Raw genomic sequence first — 16,876 nt, forward strand, 5'->3', positions numbered from 1 at the left:
CTTCACGTGAAGATGCGCCCTCGGCGCCATCCTCTCCAACCATGCCACCGGCCTAAATCTTCCACGGGACGTCCTTGTAGTCGATATCGCGGTTCGGCCAAGCCGTGATCTTGCAGCTGAAGCCAACCAGCGACTCCTCGTCGCCGCTGACGTTTCCCCAGTGCTCGTGTGCAAAAGCGTGCATGAGATCCAGGCCGTTGAGCAGCGCGCCACTCGTCCACATCTTGCCGTCCCGGACCCATCTCTTCTCCAGCCACTCGGTCGCGGGTGCCTGCTGGCGAAACATGTCGAGCAGGAACCGCGGCCCGGTCGCCTTCTTGCCGTCGAGCAGGCCGGCCATCAGCGGGACCTGGACGCCACCGCAGATGGCGATGAAGGCACTGCAGGTCTCGTAGGTCCTGCGCACAAACGCCAGCTCGGTGGCCGTGGGCACGTAGCCGGCCAGGTGGGCACCCATGACGACAATGTCCAGGTGGGGGCAGTCCTCGAAGGAGTCGGTTGGCACGAGCGTGATGCCGCAGTTGAGCCGGCTCGGGGTCGCAGGCCCGGCCTCTGAGACCCAGTGGAATACGACGTCGATGGCTTGAGCTCGGAGTTCCTCAGGTACTCCTGGAATTGTCTTGATGAATTGTTTATCGAGTCCGCTTATCATATCGATGACCGCGACATCGAGAAGCTCGGTCACCCTGGGCGGGAAATTGGGCTTGTTAGTATTTTTGAGTCAATCATTACAGTCTTGGGATAATGGACACGTACCCGCCCATGAGGACCACGCCCACATGAAGGGACCTGTCCAGGTCTGCAAAGCGGGTGACAGTCGACATCTTTGTAATGTGAATGTGTTATTGTTTTGGAAGTTTTAGTCAAGATCGAAGAGATAATCTGCTCTGTAGGTTGTTGACGGCAACTTTTGTCTACGTTCAAAAGGCAGAACCTTTACATATTTATATTCGCCTGGCAGCATTATTTTTCCTCGATTGTCAAATTGGTTCGGAGACTAAGTACGCGGTCAAAATGTTGTATGATTTGCGCGAGACTCAAAACTCCGAGAGTTCTCGGAAGTTGTGAAGATACTGGCGTTGGCAACATAAGCTGGCCGCTAACACCCACAATTTTTGGTTTCAGCGGTCCGAAAATTTACCTAGAGTAACAAGCTGACGTAGTACGGCCGTAACGCCCCAAGCCCAAAAGCCAAATTACCTTATATTCCGATCCAGCTCGGGGCAACCTGACGCTTTGACTAAACAAGTCAGGCAAAGACATCGCAATCATCGTGCGAGTCACATTGAACTGAACTAATCCAGATAGCCCTTGAATACACATATTCTAGTAGTTATACACAATCTATCAATACCATACACATATCTAAACACTTTTACTCGTCCAATAATCCTACAGTCCAGTGGATGACCCGGTCAACACCCTGGCCCTTGATTGCGCTGACCGGTATGGCCGCACAGTCGTCTATCCAAGCTCCTGCTATGCCACTGGGGTGTGACTCCTCTCCTGCTGTAATCTTGGCCAGGTAACCTCTTAGCTCATCGAAATTTTCCTTGGTTGAAGGCAAGTCGGCCTTGGTGGCGACCACAAACCAGGGCTTTGACGCAATGTGTAGCCCAGATACGGCTTCAGGTGCGGGAGGACTGTCAGCCGAGAGAGGCGACCCATAGCCGCTAATATTGCTGACATCCTTGGGCTCGCCATCATCGCTCCATTCGATCCTGGCATCACGCTCGCGGTCTTTCTCCTCATCCTCCTTCATTTGTGCGTACTGCCCGACCTCATGCCAAAGAGCCTTGAGTGCCTTGACCGCATTACCGGCGCTCAGATCAAGGACGAAGGCCAGCACTCCGGCACGCTCGACGTGGCGTAGGAACGCCATACCAAGACCTTTGTCGAGATGGGCTCCTTCTATCAGACCAGGAATATCAGCAACGGTAAACCGGGTCCGCGGGACAACCTCAGTGTCGTCCTCGCCAGCGGCCCCGTACGGCATGTCTTCGCTGTGGCGTGGCACACGGCGAACGCTTCGGACGAGCGGCTTTCCTTTGTTGTTGTCCAACACGACCGTTCCGATGTTTGGCTTCAACGTCGTAAAGGCCCAGGCACCAACTCGAGCTCTGCTGTTGGAAAGAGCACGCACCAAGGTACTCTTTCCAGCGTTGGGTAGCCCTACCAACCCCACGTCGGCCAGAAGTTTGAGTTCCAGCTCCAGCTTCATCGACATGGGCCGTTCTCCCTTGGTTGCAAACATCGGCTTCGGCCGTTCCCTGGATAGAAAGTGCGGGTTTCCCAGACCCCCTATTCCGCCTGCAGCCAGAAGGATCGGCCTACGAGTTGGTTGCGACAGGTCGAGAAGAACCGGGGCTGCAGGTTGCGAGTAGTACCTTGTCCTCTTAGGTAGGCGCAGCGGAAGATCAAGGTTCTTCCGCTCTGTAGTATTCATGCCTGGGTAGAGTAACCATTTGTGGCGGAAAGGGTCCAATGGCGCTTCCTCCTCGGCCAATTCTTCCCCGGCAGCGTCCTCTACGGAAGCCTCCGCTACGGGCGCTACAGGCGCTGCAGGCCTTCGTCTCCGTCCGTATAGTGCCTTTTCTAGCATGCGATCTTCCGTCTCAGGGTCGAGACGCGAAATCTCCCTGACGATGGTGCCGACGGGGACCTGAATTACCACATCGTCTCCCTTTTGGCCCGTCTTGGAGCTTCCTTGCCCGTGCTTCCCTGGAGCTGCCCTTATCGACCGTTTTCTGGCCAGCTTATGCAAAGAAGTCTGTCCGTGTACAGCCTGGATGTAAACGTTGCCGCCATGGCCGCCGTCTCCGCCGTTGGGGGGACCTTCCTCGACGTATGCCTCTCTCAGAAAAGATATACAACCATTACCACCAGCGCCGGCAGTAATGGTAATTTTTGCCTTGTCTGAGAAGTGAGGTGCTGAGTAGTCGTCAGGATCTGGGTTGAGCCTCGAGGATATGTCGGCAGCTGGCGTCTCGGTGATGTAGTAACGGTATTGCCGGAGTGGCGAAGCTGCCCTCGGAGTTTGTGCCGTGCTGGCTCGGAGCAAAAAAGGATAAAGAAAAGGGAGTGCCAGCTGTGGGGGCTTGGCACATATAGGAGACATCTCTGGTTACTATGTCTTCCGGCCCACGGCGCGGGTGAGGCTCCTTTTGATAGAATAACGGCGCGGCTCACTCACATCAAGGTCGACATCCATTGGTGATCAAAAAGTCGGAACTCCAAGCTTTGGTACGTATCCCTGCAGCTAGCTTCCCGATAATAAAGATAAGAAGACATTTTGTAGGTGGATCCCAGCTTGTGGAGCGATGAACTACTGTGAGTGGTTTAGCTGAGGTTAGCTAACCCTTGTCTCAATCCTGCATCTCACAATTTAGCCCATCCCATCGCAATTCGCAACTGTGAAGAAGGCCGTCCTCAACGACGTCAAAACCATCTTATGGCATTGAATTGCAACATGTTACCTACAAGACTATATGTACTTTGCTGTGAAAAACACGATTGTTAACCTCAGAGTTCATTTCAGAGCGACCCACGCGGCTCATGAGGTCAGGCTAAAATGATCAAACAGTTGCGGCGGCACCTTTCAATGTCTCTGGAACAGCAACAGAGAGCTGATTCCGTCAAATATGCGCAATGTTGATTGGGTGGGCGGACCAATGCATTATAATGGCGATGCATAATGATGACCCGTTCCCGTTCGATTAAGGAATCGAGTGAATTTTTGTTCATTCTACTGGACCGACCAACTGACCATCAGCGTGATGCCAGGTGTTCGTCGGGCAGTCATGCACCGCAGCCCCAGTGCTCCGTATATATACATGGACGGATGCAGCTTTTACTGGTACAATATATTGGTCTACGCCCGTAGTGGGTTCCGTAAGTAATTACCTGCCTTCTCTGTTTGTCTATACATACCTTCGGGCGTGCTTGGTCAAGGACGGCACTTATGCATACCTACCTACCTACCTAGGTACTTATGTTGTATCCCTTAATTTACCCCGATTTTGGTTTGAGTTTGGATTCCATTTTCTCCTCAGTTGGAGTTGCGGTGTAAACCGGAAAGCTTCCTCGGCCCTGAGACCCTCCTTGCCTCCCTCCCTTGTGGGCCTACCTAGTCTCATTTTGATTCTGTCGATGAGATGTAGCGGTGTTGGATTTCTTTTCCCTTCGTCTTTTCTTTTTCGTTGAGCGTACGGTGTGGTCTTCTCGCCTTCCATTTGCACATTCTGTTTTTAGGTTTATTGGATTACGGAATGCCGTCTTCTATCCGTAGTTACGGTCAAAGTACATTTTGTGGGAAGCAACCCAACACCGCCAGGTCTCGCCGCTGCAGCGCAACCCAACTTGTTATCACAAATCGCGCGTTAGCGTCTCCATCTGCTCCCCACAGACAAGACTTGGTCTCAAAATTGGTCGGGTACCGTCTCGTTTAGCCGCATATCCTCTTGTTTTTACTTCACCACTTATGATCATAGGGCTGCGGTGTGGCTGTCAAACCTGTCGCCTGCCTCCTTTTTTTATTTTTATTTTTTATTATAAACTTGCCCAGTCTTGGGTCACCGAAACTTTTGCAGATACGGAGTAGTCGGAGCCGATGACACGTCTATTTCTGTGCGACTTGCCTCAACACTAATAAGCTCGATATAGCGAGGGAAATTCTACCTCCAACTTCCCCCCTCCCCCCTTTTGGTTACCTACTTACTCCGTAGTTACTCAAGTCGCATTACGGAGTAAAACACAAAGACATTGCATCGTCGATCCCTGCTCTGTCATCACGTCGGGCAGAACTGCTTGACAACCAGCCAGTTGAGGCGTCCTGAGCCCGGATCACGGCCACGGACGGGCCAAGGTACAATAACGGCGATTGGGCCCGGGGGCTTGCTGCATGCTGCATGCCCACGAGCCTCCGCATTCGAGCCACGACAGCGACCCAGTCAGACTAGACTGAAAGTGTATAACCCACATTATCTGGCATCCGCTGGCCCATAACCTGCCGACTCCTTTTTTTTTGTTATTTTTTGTTGTTGCTCAAGGGTCCTCGCGAGAGAGAGTGATTGTCTGGTTGGGCCTCTCTTGTTTGCACTGCACTGCACTGCACTCTATAACCAAAACCAAACTTCGCCACTGAGAGACAGCAGAAGAAAAACGAGGATCAACCAAATCTTTTTTGGGGATTGTTTTATTATTGTTTGCTTCTGTTCCCCGTCAATCCCCACGGAGTACATACCTCGATACACCGTCACTGGAATCCCGAGCTTCCGACAGGCAGTTGGTTGCTGTTGGGATCCATGCAGACGAACCTCATCTTGCCCAGCATCCATCCGCAAGTAGCCAGCAGCAGTTGCAGGTGCAGCGACAACAACAACACTACTGTATCAGCTCACTCCCTGCATACTCACTCAAGACTGCCTGCCCACATTTTGCCTACTTGACTTGCTGCCGGCTGTCTACCGTTGCATTGCTTTTGCGGCTCTAATCCCAGTAAGTCCAAGTATCTCATACATTTATTATCTACCTACCCCTTGTGTACCGAGTAGGTATGCTTCATCGTCTCTTCCCATCACCGGTGCTTCTCTCACCACACATACACACACATTTCACAAACACACACCCAATCACAGTCTCTCACCCGTTCTCCTCTTCTACTTCATTCTCTTCCAGCACATGTTCTGTAAGCTCCTTGTCCCTGGTTGGACCAGAGGGCTTCCTATGGAAGCAAGATACTCACTTCCAATTACGATTCAAATTTCTTATACTTAATCACTACCTACAAACCACACAATAAAGCGTTCCCCGAAATCTCTACTCGTTTCTTACTCCTTGACCATTTCCTGTTGAGAGCTTTCAGCTGAAACGATGGGTAGCAGCAAGAACGCAGGACGACGGAGGTCTGTCTCCAAAATGGACCCCGATTGTGCGATATGCCGGAGGCCAGCCACTGTACGATGTGATTGTGAAGCCAAAGGTCTGGAGGAGGCCGTCAGACAAGCCGAGGTGAAGTTGATGTCGAGGGTGTACGAAGATATACGGTATGTGAACACTTTGAAGTCTTCGCATCCTTCCGCAATATATGGCTGACAGCTATCACAGAGAATGGGTGCGCGGTCGGGCTCAAGACTACGTCTTGTCAGTCTACCACAAGCAAGCCGAAAGGCGAAAGCAGGACCACGCAAAGCACATTGAGCGTATCACGGCACACTCCTACCACCATTTTCATCGTCCACCACATCCGAACGAGATCGTGGCTGCTCAGGCCACCCTCAAGAGGGGCATCGATGGTGACTGGCAGGCCGCCGTCTATAGATATCCCGAAGTTCTCGAGTACTTTTATGGACTCGTCAACATCACACTCCCTCGCGACAGCGATCCCGAAGTACGGCATCCACCCCTTGACTCTCCTCCGAGCCACAAGAGGGTCGGCCGTAGAGGCAGCGGTGGCGGGCCCGGGACTGTGGCAAGTGTCAGCTTTGCCCCGCCGCCTCCGCCCCTAGAGGAAGAAAGGAGAACCCCGGGGCCACCATCACGGCGACATTCCTACAGGCCACCTCCAGGACCACCACCAGGACCCCCATCCCCTTACCACACGCAGTACTATTAAGGAGCCCGCCCTTCGCAGGAAACCATCTGGAACAAATGGCTTTCGCCCCTTATGATATGAGGCTGAGGATTTGTTACATAAGGTTGTTTATTTTTGTTTGTTTTCTGTTTCTTGTCACAAGAATTTGCCCCACGACACTTTTACTTCACGAAGAACACGACTATAATGAGGACAAGGACTTTATTTTTCATGAGAGCCCAAATCACAGGCGGCATACTGGAGACGACGACATCCCATGGATTTTTATTTTCTTGCATAGCAGCTGGAGAACAGGTATCTTTTCTCGTCTAATTTTGTCATTCGTCATCTGTTTCCAACGTGCTTCGCGCAATCACATGAACGACGACTTGTTGGCTCGTCGCTGGACTTTTGCTGTCCCCGACCGTGTTCATTCTTATTAGCCGCTTCTCAGTACATTCGAATCGCACAGCTCTCCCAAAATATATAAAGGAGGGAAACCCATGTCACCTGGTTGAGGACTGACTGTCATACGGGTGGAAATATCCACCATCCACATATACCTGGCCTCACATTCTTGGATCCTGCAGTTAATTAGTTCCTTGAGCTGGCAAAGGACAGTGACAATAACGAGCTGGCATTGGCACTGCCTAAGAAAAAGTCATGTCGACTTGTTTCTCGAACATGCACATCAAAAAGCATGACAACGAGGCCCAGGTCAAACTACCAGAGCTCACTCTACTGTTAGCTTCCCTCCGAATTGAATAATAATAATAGAGGTACTTAAAAAACACACGCTATATAGCACAAAATTATCGAAAGCCATTTTGATACTCCCAGGTGCGAAATTATGAAGGGAAATAGCCAGTGCAGCGTGAATGTCATACGACCTTTTTGAGCCATCATGACACGGGGTCAGTTTAGTTTTTCGGTTCTGCAGTTTGCGTCATCTGAGAAGCAGGACAGTTATGCCTTGGTCTCCTCATCTTTCTTGTCCTCAATTGCAGTCTCTTTGAGGTCAGAGGTCACGCCTGCGACAGCCTTGTCCTCTTTGCTGTCACCGTTGGCATCATGGCCAGCAGCCTCTTCAGCCTCTATCTTCTCAATCTCCTTCTTTGCCTTGTCAATGTTCTATTTCGTGCACTGTTAGCATGTACTCTAATGGTAAAGTACCAACCTAGCCATTCAAGGGGGGAAAACTAACCTTCTGAGTCTGAGCAGCTTGGTCAGACTTCCAGTGCTCGAGCTTCGCCTTGGCTTTCTCAAGGACAGCAGGAACATCGGCAGCGCTCATGGGTGGTTCGATACCCATGAAAGCGCAGTCTTCCATGACGGATGGCGGGCAGCTGAACTTTCCAGAGGCAGCGGCATCCGGAGCAGCGTTGGTCTTCTTTCCCTTCTTGCCCTTCTTGACGGCCGGGGCGTACTCATCATCGCGGTCCTTCTTGCTCATCAGGCGAGTTCCCTTGAGGCCAGAGTCGTCAACCTTGCGCGTAGCCTCGGCGGAAAGACCACTGCTGGCCAGGAGCGGTGCCCTGGTCTCCCCCTGGTGCGAAGGGTCGAAGAAACGGATCAAGCTGTTGGCGCGGCGAATCTCCTCGAGGTAAGCAGGGTCACTGGCCTCGGCAAGCATCTTCTTGGCGCGCTCCATCTTGAACTCCTGAGCCCTCTTTGCGTCCTCGGCCTTCCTCCGCTCCCTGGCCTTTTGCTTGGCCTCCCACTCGAAGTTGGAGTAGGCCTTCTTTTGCGCGTAGTACTCGTCCTTGATCTTGCGGATGGCCTCAAACTTCTCGCGCTGCTCGTTCTGGAGCTTGGTGCGCTCGTCGCGGAGGCTGGAAAGACCCTTGTATGCTTCGTCCTGCTCGGCCTTGATGACGTCTATCTCGGCCTGAATCTTGTTGTACTGTTCGCTGAGTGCCTTCTGCTCTGGGTTGTCCATGCTGTCCTTAACCTCCTTGATCTTGTTGCGAAGGTCGTCAATCTCCTTTTGCTGGTTGTCGAACTGAGCAAAGTTCTTGCGGAGCTTCCTGAGGTTGGACATCTCGTCGAGTGCCTTCTTCTCGTCCACAATCCTCATGGTGCCGCCCTCGATCTGCTTCTCGAGGCGGGAGATCTCGCGGTCCACCTCCTCGACGCTCTTGAAGTTGACCTTTCCACGAGCATTCTTCTGCTCAGCGATGCGGCTACGGAGCTGCTCGTCAAGGCGCTTGATCTGGTCCTGCTTGGTCTGGCGTGCATTCTTGCCTCCGGCCTGCTTCTGACGGATCTCGTTGGCTTGTGCAATCAGTTCTTGGCGGCGCTTCTGCGTGGGGTTCGGGGCGTCCTTGTTCTTGTTGGGCTGAGCGATGTCGATTTTGGCCTTGATGGCATTCTATAACGGGTTGTAAGGTTAGATCTGGACGTAACAGGCCATCTTATTGACAAGCAACAAGACAAAATAAGAGGTGGAGAGTAGAAGCTCACGTATTTGGTCATGACATCCGAGTGTTCCTTCTCGGCCTGAGCCAGCTTCTCCTTGTAAGCGGCCTCATCAGGCTTTGTAGGCCTGACCGCCGGAGCAGCTGTGTTGGTGGCAGCCTCTGCCATGGTGAGTGATATTGGGATGAATCGCAACTTCGGTTTTGTTGGAGCAGGATTACAACCCTACGCACAAATCGCTCCCAGCAACTTAAGCAAGTAGGAGCTTTGTGGCAGTACAGGATCTTGAGGGAGACCAGTGCTAAAAAATGAAGACGTTGTTGGGGTATGAAAGGCCAACTCAGAAGAAAGAGATTCGGAAAGTGACTCTTTTTTTTCACCCGAACCCCCTTTCGCATTTAGCTTTCACCAAAAACTGGCCGATGGGAAATTCGTTGAACCCTTGCATTTCAGCGCACTCACTCCACCCACGGTTCGTTTACATGGAGACACGAAGACAACTTACGGGACCCCACCTTGAAGCTTCATTCTCCAATCATGTGCCGTCTAGCGGGGCAGGGCCACATTTGATAAGCCACGATAAAGCCTGTGGAGCGTCGAATTTGTATCCGGCCCAACCACGCAGCGCGCCCTCCAAAATCTTCGCGGTGACTTTTTGCTTCAAGCTCGGCATCACGACCTTGAAAAACATAGACCATCAATCGCATTTGGATCACCTGCACGAAAGCTCGGCCTTGAACACGCACAAAACATCCAAAAGCTCCGCTCACCAATCGACAAGCGATACTGTCTTGAAACCGCATTTTCTTTTCTGGAAACCATCAGCAACGATGGACAGCAACGCGAGGCTTGCTGGGGCGCGCAAGCTATGGAGGGCTTGGAGGACGATACATCAGATGCTCTCAGACAGGGTACGGCGTTATTCTAAGGATGCTGAGATACGCTCAGTCGGGAAATCTCCGGGTCTCTGCACTTGGATGATATAATTTCAGCTTTGGGCACTATTGGATTGTCCGGGTACTAATCACTACCTTCTTCCATGGCAGGGCTATGAGCTGTCCGAAGAAGAATGCAACATCTCTATAGAACGTTTCCTCGCCGACTTCACCGATGGTAACGGCAATGTAGAGTAAGTCGACGCGCCTATGTGTTGGGGAACCCCACAAACAAACAGCACCAGAGATATCTAACGCCATCTTTTCTGACCATGCTCAGTCAATCTAAACTTACCTTCTCGGCGCGGCCTTCGGATGCCATGTTAAAACTGCACGCTCGCATCCCCACACCCACCGATCCAGACCCAGCTCCTGACTGCGGCTCCATTTGGGTCGAGTTCATCAACGAGGAGAAGATCGGTGTTGGCCGGACCAAGCAGTTCGTCGAAGTGCTCCTCCAGTCCGGCTTCCGCGATGGCATTCTTGTCACGCAAGGTGCGCTGTCTTCGGGTGCCCGTCGCGCCCTCAGCGCAACCGGATCCGGTGACAACAAGGTAGAGGCTTTTATGCTGGAGGATCTGCTGGTCAACATTACGCACCACGAACTGGTTCCGAAGCACGTCATGCTTAGCAGGGTCGAGAAGAAAGCCCTGCTCGAGCGTTACAGGCTGAAGGAGACCCAGCTGCCGCGAATTCAGACGAAGGATCCGGTTGCGAGGTACTTGGGGCTGCAAAGGGGCAACGTGGTCAAGATTATACGGCACAGTGAGACTGCTGGTCGATATGCCAGTTACCGTCTTACGGTATGAGGTATGGTGACCAGTCTTGAAATTTCTTGGTCACCTCGTTTTATTTCTTGTATTTTTCTCTTCAACTACAGGGAAGCAGGCGTTAATTAGGGGTGGAACTGGCTTATACTCATTTTGTGGGCGGCGTGTTCATCAAAAGGTCGCTTGTTAGTGCCGGTAGGAATTGACGACAGCTTCTTTCTCGGGATATGCTAAATGTCAGATGAAAAACAAAAATTAATCATTTCTTTAGAAGAAGACGGATGAACCCAAGACGCGAAGACGGACGCGGTTTCCACCTTCACATTCAAGCACCGTGTTCAAGTTACCAGGGTGTCTGGTCTGGCCTTTAATTACGCTACTTCTCAGGAACATGATTTTATTGGACTCGTCGTCCTTTTTTGGACAATGGTTGGTCGTCTAGGCCGTTTGACAAACCCGCCAAGTATACCAGAGAATGCAGAGTAATCTGACAGCCTACTTACAATCTAGTCTAGCCATCTGTTCTGATACTGCAAGTGGCAATAAGTTCCGAGAAGCGCACACCCCCGTGGCTTCAAGGAGGGCAGCAGTCAGTGCGCTCCTTGTGAAAGGCAGGGAAAAAAGGAAAGCAAAATATCTGACCTAATCAACCAACCAACCAACCAACCAACAAACCCAGCCACAAACTTCAACCGCTTCCCCGCCCGCCTCACCCATTGCGCTGGGAATTTTGCTCGCCAAGCTCGCATGGCCTGGCTAGCTTTGCGGGGAGAGGAAACATTTTGGCACGAGCCGCTTTCTGTCTGGGCGTGTTTTGCGAAAGAAATAAATCCCGCTGCCTTGTCAAGAAAGTTTATTGGATTGCTTTTCCTTAATACTAACCCGCTGAAAGGTCTGTGCTGGTATATGCTTTTTATTCTCTTTTCTGTTCAATTTGAATAACCAATATGGCGTACACTCTACAATCTCATCGTTTTACCTTGGATTTTTTGAATGGCATTCCCTTTGCAAACCATTCTCGTGTGTGATGGGGCACGAAAACGTCCTGCAATCTTCCTCGGGAAAGGTGGCCGGTGAGCTCAAGCGAAAGCGAATCCGGTTTAGCAGGCTGCAGCAATTTCATGCAAGCAAGAACGGGAATTGCTTAGCGGGTGCAGAGGTGAGAATAAAGAGACTTGTACCAGGTAGAAAACAGAGTAAGCTATCAGTCATCCCAACCACCACGAATCCAGACCCGCCACTAGGTCGCCCGTTCTAGCAATCCATTACCCATGCAGCAGCCATTGCGTGTATCTTCAAGGCTGTTGTCGCCTGCAGGAGGCGGCCTGGGCGACAAATTACTCCGTACCTTGTTTTTCTTGTGTTGGCAATTGATGTAAACACTTAATCACGCCATCCGAATCCGAGGTTGGTATCTGATGCAAGGCACGGCGTGCTGGCCAATATGAGATTCGGTTAGAGACCTCATACGATCATAATCAGCTAGTAAACCAACTTCATTCATCATGAGGACAGCCCGGATGATTTCGAGGGCTAGTCTTGTAGTAATTCCGTAGTACACATGGTGGCGATGGTGTGATTTTGGGGAATCCTTGTCGGCGGGGATTTTGAGAGGGTCGATTCGGCGTTGTTTCTTGGTTGGGCTGAACTCGTGAAAGTTGGAGTGGATTTCCGCATTTCCCCTATGTCAGGTGTACAGAAGATCTGCAATCCCAAGGAAATCGAGTCAACTACTTATTAGCGGATCTCGATTGCGGTATTCTAGATCCAGGTCGAGTCCGAGTTAGACTCCATCAAAAGTTTTGAAGTATTTCACTTGTGTTCGAGTAGAGGCCATTATGCAGTCTTGAGCGAGTCGGAGACATGTTTGAAAAGAAGAGAAAAAATATGTTGATTTGGTCACACCTACCGCAAAGTGGTGGAGTCGTGGTGTGCTAGAAGGCAGAGCGCCCAGGGCCCCCGTTCGTCCGCTGATAGCGGCCGAAACGAGCCGAGAGTGAGCAGGACCCTTCGTCCTGCAAGGGCAACAAAATGCGTGCGTGAGGGGTATATGGCGTGAAAAAAAAAACAACCGACAAAAGGCAACAAAGTAAGAAAAGCAGAAGAATCAGAAGAAGCAGACGAAGAAAACAACTGAAACGTTAAGGCATGGCTCGCCGCCTCGCCAAACAGAAATAGGAAAGTGAATAAAGAAAAAGTACCGAGCCTGTCATCCCCCACGTGTACACATACCGTACTTCGTACGTTTCCTGCTCCGAGGCCCAGAAAAGAAAGTCCTCCGAAATTCACAAAAAACCCCCCAGGTCACCAAAACGCCGCGCCTGCTACTATAGTGGAAATTAAAATAATAAAATGTTTCAAAAACCCCCGGCCATTGATTCCCCCAATTCCTGTCGTCCCATCATGAAAATTATACAGTTTTGCGACCTTGGTCGTTGATAAGGTTTGAGTTGAAGCAAGGACCCTGGCCGCCAGTAACGTAAAGTGCGACCAGCCTTATTCGGTGTCCTTCTTATCAGGCAAGTGCTCTGATATAGTGGAATCGTCGAGATCCGAGCTGTCCCTTTGCGTAGTCCTGCCTTCGTTGGGATGAGACGATTCGAAGCGAGGCTCCTGTGGTATTGATTCCAGTTCCGTCATTCCAGGACTTGAATGATGTAAACCTGGGCTCCTGATTTTGGCTCCGTTTCGAGTTGCAAGTCCGCTTACGGTGCTGTTGTTGCCGGCACCTAGAGAGCCAAACAGACCTCCCATGTCCTGCAAAAGTGCCGTCGAGCCCCTGCGTGAGCCTAGGGAGCTAGCTTTCACCGTGGGTGAAGGAGGGCCGCCGCGAGGGATCGTTGCAAGCGGGTCGACACCGGATTGGTAGCTGATGGCGCTGATACGACTATCCCTACGCGCATTTGATCGCTCCTCATCGTCCGAGAGCAGACCACCAACATCAAAGAAGGAAACCTTCCGCGGCGTTGTGGTCGAGTTGCTACGCGATGAATATACCAACTGCTCCCGGTTGTTAAGCAGAGACGAGTCGCTCATTGTTTCGCTCCTGCCTCCCCCACTGGCTCTCCTATCCGAAGGGAATTGCCAGCTCTCAATATCCCCAAGCCGCGCCATGGGGGCTGGGTGGTGGAAATAAGAATGGTGAGCCAATCCAGGTGACTCGGGCCTGTCTCGAAGATCGGGCTGGACTCCTAAGCCGAGGCCGCGGACCAAGTCCTCGTCGCTTCCCCAGTGCCTGACCACGGTAGGGCGACGCGAGCGAGAACTTGTCCGATCAAGCGAGTCGGCCGCAATGGAGCCGTATTTAAACCTCCTCTTCTTGACGCCGCGATCCCTCACAAACGTGCCCAACACCAGCGCATTCGAGGCTGCTGTGGCGAACAGGAGCTCGATGGATGCTAGCAAGGACCTTATTTGCTGACTTCCCCGGTGTGATATGACTGTTGGCACGCGGTACAGGGTAACAGCCACCACTGACAGACTGAGCGAGAACAGCAAGACAAGCTGGAACTTGCGCTTGACGGTCATAGCGCTGCGGATGATGATGGGCGCCGGGAAAAGAACTAGGATGAGGTCGGTCATGACGTTGCAGACGGACATTGTGAGCAGATGCGCATAACCCTGGCGGCACTGGCCGCCGGGATCCGGAAGGACCTGCCAGTAATGGTCAAATGGACGACATTCGCCCAGAGCACTAGCCACAACTGCCAGGAAGGTCAGACCCAGTAAGCATCGGATAATTATAAGTGCGACATCATATGACTTTTGCCATGAGACGCCGGTGAGCCGTTTGAAGAATTCGAGAATGGCAGCTTTGAGGACCCAGAGCCTGTATGTGCATTGTCAGCTTGATGTTTCGGGGGAAATGTAGGTGCCAGGGTCTTGACGAGTACTTGCGAACTTTACATACGTTGCGACGTGCAAGATGCGACTCAGGAGCACCAGCCTGCTAGCCATCTCCTTCAAGTGCACCTGCTCTTGGGAAAGCTCAACGCCTCTGAAATCGGCATTGTTTGTGCCCCATAGCAAAATGACATGAACACAGCCCATGCGAGCAAAGAGTGGCAACATAGCCAGAGCTGCAATCTTGTCCTCGGTGAACAAAGTCTCGCTCCTCACGAACCGGCCTCCTATCCTTAGTAGAATGATGGTGGCGCAGAATATGGTGGCCCACCAGCATACCAGCAGTGTCGGCTTGTCTGATAGGAAGTCACGGTACGGGGGCGGGCTCGAGTATAGTGACATGGTGCAAGCTGATTGAGGACAAAGGGAGCGTGGAGTCCACGCTCGTCAACCTCCGCAGAGGGGGACGAGCGGGGGGGCGAGGGATGCGTTAGTCGGCCCCCCCCCCAATCCTTCGTCTTCCGTCTCTGTAGATTTCTCGTCAGGGCGGTGTTTATATGTTTTATCGTTCTGGAAGTTTGGCGGCGAATGGTTAATGACGTCGTTTTGATCGTGTAACAGGTTCTTCGTTAGGGTCGTCGCAAAATAAATATAGTCTCCTTCGTCTTTCAAAATTTCGGCCGGAAACTAGCGCGTGGTCGCTGTATAACGTTGGGCTTGGAGATGGGTCCGTCGCAACGCAAGGGCGGATGGTGACAGTTATGGTGGGCGGGTGCTGGCGTGCTTGGCGGGAATTACCGTTTCTGGCGTATATTTAGTCGTTTCGGGAAGATAATGTGCCTAGGTATGTATGTGAGAGGTACTTGATGTGCGCAACCAAAATTGGACGAGTGCTGGCGCGGTAGATATTGCTTTTTTTTGTCCGTACCGAGCGTGCGACCTGATATTCATCCGAATATAACCAGGAAAGGGTTGTCGAAGCTGAACTTCGCAGGTCGGTGTGGAAGACAAGGCGGAAGAGTGAATGGTAATATGCCTCCACAAGTGAGTCCTGGGGCGTATGCTGTGCAGGGCCAAGGGTACCAAAGATATGGCGGCAAGGAGGGGGGTGGGGGGCGTCGGTTAAGTGGGCTGGGGGTGGCTGTTGAACGTGTGCTGAACATGTTGTAGACGAAGCCAAGGTTGGTGACCAGGGGGTGAGTGGGATGCCTCGCCGAAGTGGGTGGATTGCCTGTCTGGTTGGGATGGACGGGGCAGTGGGGGGGTTGGTTGAAAGTGATAACGAATTGATCCATGATTGCTGTTCGGTTAACCGCTGGGCAAATTTAATTCGATTTTAGTGCAAGATAGTGATGTGAAAATTGCGGTGACGAGAGGAAGACACAGATAGCATTGAATGAAAAGTGGTGCGAACCTTTCTTTCCAATTCACGCAACAGGGGTATGCACCTGCTAAAAAGCTGGAATACATCGTAAGGTACCTTATGTATCTTATTCAGGAGCTCTACCTCTACCAGCTAAGCTGTCCTTTTTCTTTCTCTCTTTTCTTTTCTCATAATCTTTTCTTTGTATGCTCGGTTCATGCTCATATCGTGACTTAACAGATGAGACAAAGTCGGGCGGGAGGAAGCGGGTTGACTACTATACTCCGCAGTGAGCGTTTTTGTGACCGACTCCGATTGTCGGTCAATCACATTTGGAGCTGCATAAGGCCACATCAGGATCCTACTTGATCTTCTCAGCTCCTTTATTACCACGCATAGAAAGTACCAAGCATGGTAAGTGCGGTACTACCTTTGGCCCACGTTCATGCAGGTGAGAGCCGCTGTGCCACTCTGGCCACCCGCCCCGAGTTTTCTCTCTGCGGTGGTCCAAGAAACCGGCAGGTAGTAGGATTCGGGTGCAGCGGTACCGCACCGGTCACCAACAAACAACATTCAGGTGGACCACGATATAGGAGAGCCTCCGATAAGCGTTGGAGCTTGGCACTCGTTGTTTCAAGGTCATCGACATGGTGGCGGCGAGCGTGCCTGCTGTTATCAGGCACGACCACGACAACGTACCTAACCTCTGGGTTGGCGGGGGTCTGCTTGCTGTGAGAGCGTTGAGCTAATCCTTCCACTCATAATCGGGGGTCAATCCAATCAGTCAATCATTAATAGTGGGGCCGACTACGCACCCAGCCTTGCAAGCATTCAAGGGTCCTCGAGTCTACCTAGCTAGGTAGGTGTCTACCACGAGGGACGCAGTTAAAGTACGGACAAAGACATTGATCGGATGGTGAGTTGGGCGTACCAGTTTTCATTTTTGATGGTGGCGACAGTTGACGCCCATAATTCT

The 16,876-nt window shown here is 51.7% G+C and overlaps 6 protein-coding genes across 7 annotated transcripts; 2 read left to right on the forward strand and 4 right to left on the reverse strand.

The window, feature by feature from the left end:
• Positions 1 to 51: 51 nt before the first annotated feature.
• On the reverse strand, positions 52 to 1,084 carry MGG_13216 (uncharacterized protein). The gene is made up of 2 exons (XM_003711895.1): positions 757 to 1,084; positions 52 to 686 (listed from the first exon to the last, which is right to left on the reverse strand). Exons 1-2 carry the CDS (start codon positions 822 to 824, stop codon positions 53 to 55), a joined length of 702 nt encoding a protein of 233 aa, XP_003711943.1. The 5' UTR covers positions 825 to 1,084; the 3' UTR covers position 52.
• Positions 1,085 to 1,250: 166 nt separating this feature from the next.
• On the reverse strand, positions 1,251 to 3,296 carry MGG_06080 (GTPase MTG2). Its single transcript, XM_003711896.1, has one exon. The coding sequence runs from the start codon at positions 3,116 to 3,118 to the stop codon at positions 1,376 to 1,378; it is 1,743 nt and encodes a 580-aa protein (XP_003711944.1). The 5' UTR covers positions 3,119 to 3,296; the 3' UTR covers positions 1,251 to 1,375.
• Positions 3,297 to 3,406: 110 nt separating this feature from the next.
• Positions 3,407 to 7,430, forward strand: MGG_06081. Of its 2 annotated transcripts, XM_003711897.1 has the most exons (3): positions 3,407 to 5,496; positions 5,880 to 6,044; positions 6,106 to 7,430. In XM_003711897.1, exons 2-3 carry the CDS (start codon positions 5,917 to 5,919, stop codon positions 6,611 to 6,613), a joined length of 636 nt encoding a protein of 211 aa, XP_003711945.1. In that variant the 5' UTR covers positions 3,407 to 5,496; positions 5,880 to 5,916; the 3' UTR covers positions 6,614 to 7,430. The 2 variants fall into 2 exon arrangements, with proteins under 2 accessions (XP_003711945.1, XP_003711946.1); XM_003711898.1 differs by lacking the exon at positions 3,407 to 5,496 and having other exon boundaries at positions 5,509 to 6,044.
• Positions 7,324 to 9,450, reverse strand: MGG_06082 (uncharacterized protein). The gene is made up of 3 exons (XM_003711899.1): positions 9,035 to 9,450; positions 7,776 to 8,942; positions 7,324 to 7,702 (listed from the first exon to the last, which is right to left on the reverse strand). Exons 1-3 carry the CDS (start codon positions 9,155 to 9,157, stop codon positions 7,538 to 7,540), a joined length of 1,455 nt encoding a protein of 484 aa, XP_003711947.1. The 5' UTR covers positions 9,158 to 9,450; the 3' UTR covers positions 7,324 to 7,537.
• Positions 9,451 to 9,645: 195 nt separating this feature from the next.
• MGG_06083 (DNA-directed RNA polymerase I) lies at positions 9,646 to 11,035 on the forward strand. Its single transcript, XM_003711900.1, has 3 exons — positions 9,646 to 9,900; positions 10,036 to 10,118; positions 10,205 to 11,035. Exons 1-3 carry the CDS (start codon positions 9,820 to 9,822, stop codon positions 10,731 to 10,733), a joined length of 693 nt encoding a protein of 230 aa, XP_003711948.1. The 5' UTR covers positions 9,646 to 9,819; the 3' UTR covers positions 10,734 to 11,035.
• Positions 11,036 to 12,544: 1,509 nt separating this feature from the next.
• On the reverse strand, positions 12,545 to 15,624 carry MGG_06084 (uncharacterized protein). Its single transcript, XM_003711901.1, has 2 exons — positions 14,605 to 15,624; positions 12,545 to 14,523 (listed from the first exon to the last, which is right to left on the reverse strand). The coding sequence occupies exons 1-2, from the start codon at positions 14,937 to 14,939 to the stop codon at positions 13,191 to 13,193; spliced, it is 1,668 nt and encodes a 555-aa protein (XP_003711949.1). The 5' UTR covers positions 14,940 to 15,624; the 3' UTR covers positions 12,545 to 13,190.
• Positions 15,625 to 16,876: the final 1,252 nt, after the last annotated feature.

This window comes from Pyricularia oryzae, chromosome 3 (assembly GCF_000002495.2).
Source record: "Pyricularia oryzae 70-15 chromosome 3, whole genome shotgun sequence".
Lineage (NCBI taxonomy): Eukaryota > Fungi > Ascomycota > Sordariomycetes > Magnaporthales > Pyriculariaceae > Pyricularia > Pyricularia oryzae.